General features: G+C 37.9%; 1 protein-coding gene across 1 annotated transcript; it reads left to right on the top strand.

Annotated features, from left to right (window-relative positions):
* Positions 1–224: 224 nt before the first annotated feature.
* On the top strand, positions 225–3,710 carry LOC125587263. Its single transcript, XM_048757491.1, has 4 exons — positions 225–2,175; positions 2,245–2,767; positions 2,850–2,949; positions 3,018–3,710. The coding sequence occupies exons 1-4, from the start codon at positions 225–227 to the stop codon at positions 3,708–3,710; spliced, it is 3,267 nt and encodes a 1,088-aa protein (XP_048613448.1).
* The last annotated feature ends 299 nt before the right edge of the window (positions 3,711–4,009 follow it).

The raw sequence follows: 4,009 nt of genomic DNA, 5'->3' as shown, positions 1-4,009 counted from the left end.
AACCGAGCGCTTCACTCTCGTTAGAACGAGTTTTTTATCAAAGAGAGTTCGATATTGTTGGAAAAAAGTTGAGCGTTCAATGTCGATTTATTTTTATTCAAGAGATTGGATGGATCGACACATTGATCCGATCAATAATTGTGTTTCTCGAGAGTTTAAAGAAGGGGTTGATGTTTTTATCGCATTTGCTTCCAATCAAAATTCATTTTTAGAGGGGGAAAACCATGTTATGTCCTTGTTCGAAATTTCAAAACCGAAAACAACGTGACGCGAGAACCGTGTCTCGCCATCTTTACCTAGTCGGATTCAAGAGTAATTACTACTTATGGTCAAGCCATGGAGAAAATTACTATGACGTTGGCGGATCATCAGCAGGAGGTCCATTTATGGGAGAAGAGACATTACATACGGAAGAAGAGACATATCAAGAGAACTTTCCTGATATTATGGGTGGAGGCACTGGATCAACTCATGTATTGGATAATGTGATGGAAGCACCCGATGAGGAGGAATATGAAGATAGCGTGTTTCAAGCATTTGAAGCCGCTAATCAACCATTATATGAAGGATGTTCTGAAGGTATTTCTCAGTTATACTTGGCGTCACGTTTAATGAAAGTAAAAACCGATCATAATTTGTCAGAGTCATGTTTGGATGAGATATCACAAACTTTCAGAGATGTTCTGCCACAACCAAATCAAGCTCCTGCATCATATTATGAGACGAAGAAGTTGACAAAGGCGCTTGGTCTCCCTGTTGTGAAGATTGATATTTGCGAGGATAACTGCATGTTATTTTGGAAGGAAGATCAAGACTTGTTGGTGTGTCGGTTTTGTGGGAAAGATAGATATCACCAGAACCGTGGAAAGGGAAAAAAATGGCCAAAACAAAGAATGTTTTACATGCCTATTACGGAGAGGTTGAAGCGGTTGTACCAAGTTGAGGCGACATCATCACAAATGCGATGGCACGCGGAACATGAGTCGCCCGAAGGAGAAATGCATCACCCTTCTGATGGAGGAGCTTGGAAGCATTTTAACAAGGTATATCCTAATTTCGCTGCAGAAAGTCAGAATATATATCTTGGATTAGCAACAGATGGATTTAATCCAGTTGGTATGAGTGGTGAAGCCCACTCGGTCTGGCCCATAATCGTAACTCCATATAACTTACCTCCTGGTATGTGTATGAAAAGAGAATATTTCTTTCTATCAGTCTTAGTGCCCGGACCAAGACATCCAAAGAAGAGCATTGATATTTATCTGCAGCCGCTAATTGAAGAATTACAAAGTTTGTGGAGTCACAGGGCAGAAGCATACGATATCTCTAGAAAGGAAAATTTCACGATGCGGGCTGCATTAATGTGGACCATTAATGACTTTCCAGCGTATGGCATGATGTCAGGTTGGATGACTCATGGTCGTTTAGCTTGTCCATATTGTCTAGATGATACAAAGTCATTTTGGTTGCAACATGGAAGGAAGCATAGCTGGTTTGACCGTCATCGAATGTTTCTGCCTAAAGACCATCCTTACAGGAGAAATGTCCAAGCGTTTCGAAAGGGAAAGACGATAACCGATGATCCTCCACCATGGTTGAATGGAGAAGAAATTCTCCGTGAAAGAATCAACAACATCGAAGGATTGAAGAAAACTGTTGAATGTGGAGGCAATGGACACGAGAAACCTGCGAGCAACATAGACGGATATGGGAAATATCACAATTGGGTGAAGAAGAGTATTTTTTGGGATTTTCCGTATCGGGAAAATCTTCTTCTTCGCCACAATGTGGACTTTATGCACGTTGAGAAAAATTTCTTTGATAATATTATCAACACGGTGCTTAATGTTCCTGGGAAGACGAAAGATAATGCAAAGTCAAGGATGGATCTACCTGATTTGTGCAGAAGGCAAGAGTTACATATCAAAGATGATGGAACGATGTCAGTGCCGATATTTCGGTTGTCTAAAGAAGAAAAAAAAGAATTCTTGCGATGGTTGAAGGATGATATAAAATTTCCAGATGGGTACGCTTCAAAGTTTAGTAGATGTATTGACGAGACAAATTCGAAGCTTTCGGGCCTGAAAAGTCATGATTGCCACGTCATCATGCAACGACTTCTTCCATTTGCGTTTAAGGAATTGCTTCCCAAAAATGTCCACATCGCAATTTCTGGTAAATTATTTTTACTTTTTTTGTATAAGTGTTACTTACTACCTACTAACTTAAAAATGTTTTGTGTAGAGATAGCACTCTTCTTTCGGGATATCTCTGCAAAGGTACTGAAGAGTGAAGATGTTGCAATTTTAAAAGAAAACATTGCAGTGAAGCTTTGTTATTTGGAAAAGATTTTTCCTCCTTCATTTTTTGATGTTATGGAACATCTCGTAGTGCATTTGCCAGACGAAGCTACTCTAGGTGGTCCAGTGCAATATAGATGGATGTATCCTTTCGAGCGATACATGTACCATCTAAAGAAAAAAGTTAAAAATAAGGCACATATTGCAGGTTCTATTATTGCCCAATGTCGTAATGAAGAGATTTCTACATCTTCTGCACACTTCTTTGGGAATCCAGAAGTGCCTGCTCAAGTCTTGCAACCTGGAGATATTCGATTCACATATCAAGATCCAGATGTGCCAAATATGTTTTACCATGAAGGTCGAGTGAGTGGAAAAGTAGAACAGAGGTATCTAACCGATGATGACTACACTGTGCTGCATACATTTCTGATGCTCAATTGTCCTACATTTGAGCCCTACGAAAGGTATTTCAACCAATTTTTATATTCTACATTTCTAACAACGTTAGCTGGAAATTTTAATCATTTTATAACAACTACCGAACAGAATGTTTGAGGAGTTTATGATGGAAAGAAATCCATCTATATGTGGTAATGATCTACATATAGCGAAAGACAACCACTTTGCAGAATGGGTGAAAAATTATGTAAGTTTTTGATATAATATGACTATCAATGTGAATTTATCATTTATAAACATGATTTTAATTAACAGGTTGTCAATGCGAGTCAGTTATATGAGTTTCCGTTGTGGATGTTGGATTTCGTACAAGGACCGAAACGCAATTATAAAGCTTGGCCGATATATTTCTCACGAGGATACTGCTTCCACACACATAGCCATGGCCAAGATAAGAGAACTCAACATTACGGTGTCCAAGTCCGGGGTACGACGGACACTGATTATTACGGGTTGATCGAAGAGATAATGATGGTTGAGTATTCTGGTTCTATTGGGCTTAAGGCCATGGTTTTTAAGTGTAAGTGGTTTGATACAGTTGTAGGTCGGGGGATTCAAAAACATAAATCAGGAATCGTCGATGTGTCACCGCGCTGGCAGTACGAGAAATATGACCCATTTATCTTATCTGGTAATTGTGATCAAGTTTGCTTCATTCCTTATCCGCAAGCTCGTCGTACATCAGCAAGCGATTGGTGGGCATGTACGAAAGTTGTGTCTAGAGGGGTTCGAGAAACTTCCAAAGTTGTTCTTACTGCGTTACAAGATGATACACACAACCAAGTTGTTGCCCAAAGTGAAATGTTACGCATTGAATCTTATGTTGTCGAAGATGATTCAGATTATGATTCAACGCCGGTTGTTCCTCCCAATGACGAATACATTTCTGAAGATGAGTTAGAAGAATCATGTACTGATTCTGATTCTGAATCAGATTCAAGTTCTTAGTGTTTGTAAGATATACAAATGTATAATATAAGTTCTTAGTGTTTGTAAGATATATGAATGTATAATATAAATTCTTAGTGTTTGTAAGATATGAATGTTTAATGTATAATATAAGTTTCTATGTAGTAAATTTGTAGTATATAAAAATGTATCATACAAAAAATATGAGTGCATAATTTAAAAAAAAATAAATTTATTTTTTTTAAAAGATATGAATAATCCTACTTATACTATCTTTAAACCCTATCTATACCCTAACTAACCCCTAAATTCTTCAAATTCTACAAAATCTTCAACAT

Source organism: Brassica napus, chromosome C5 (genome assembly GCF_020379485.1).
Source record: "Brassica napus cultivar Da-Ae chromosome C5, Da-Ae, whole genome shotgun sequence".
In the NCBI taxonomy this organism is placed as follows: domain Eukaryota; kingdom Viridiplantae; phylum Streptophyta; class Magnoliopsida; order Brassicales; family Brassicaceae; genus Brassica; species Brassica napus.
This window is presented reverse-complemented; position numbering and strand designations above follow the sequence as displayed.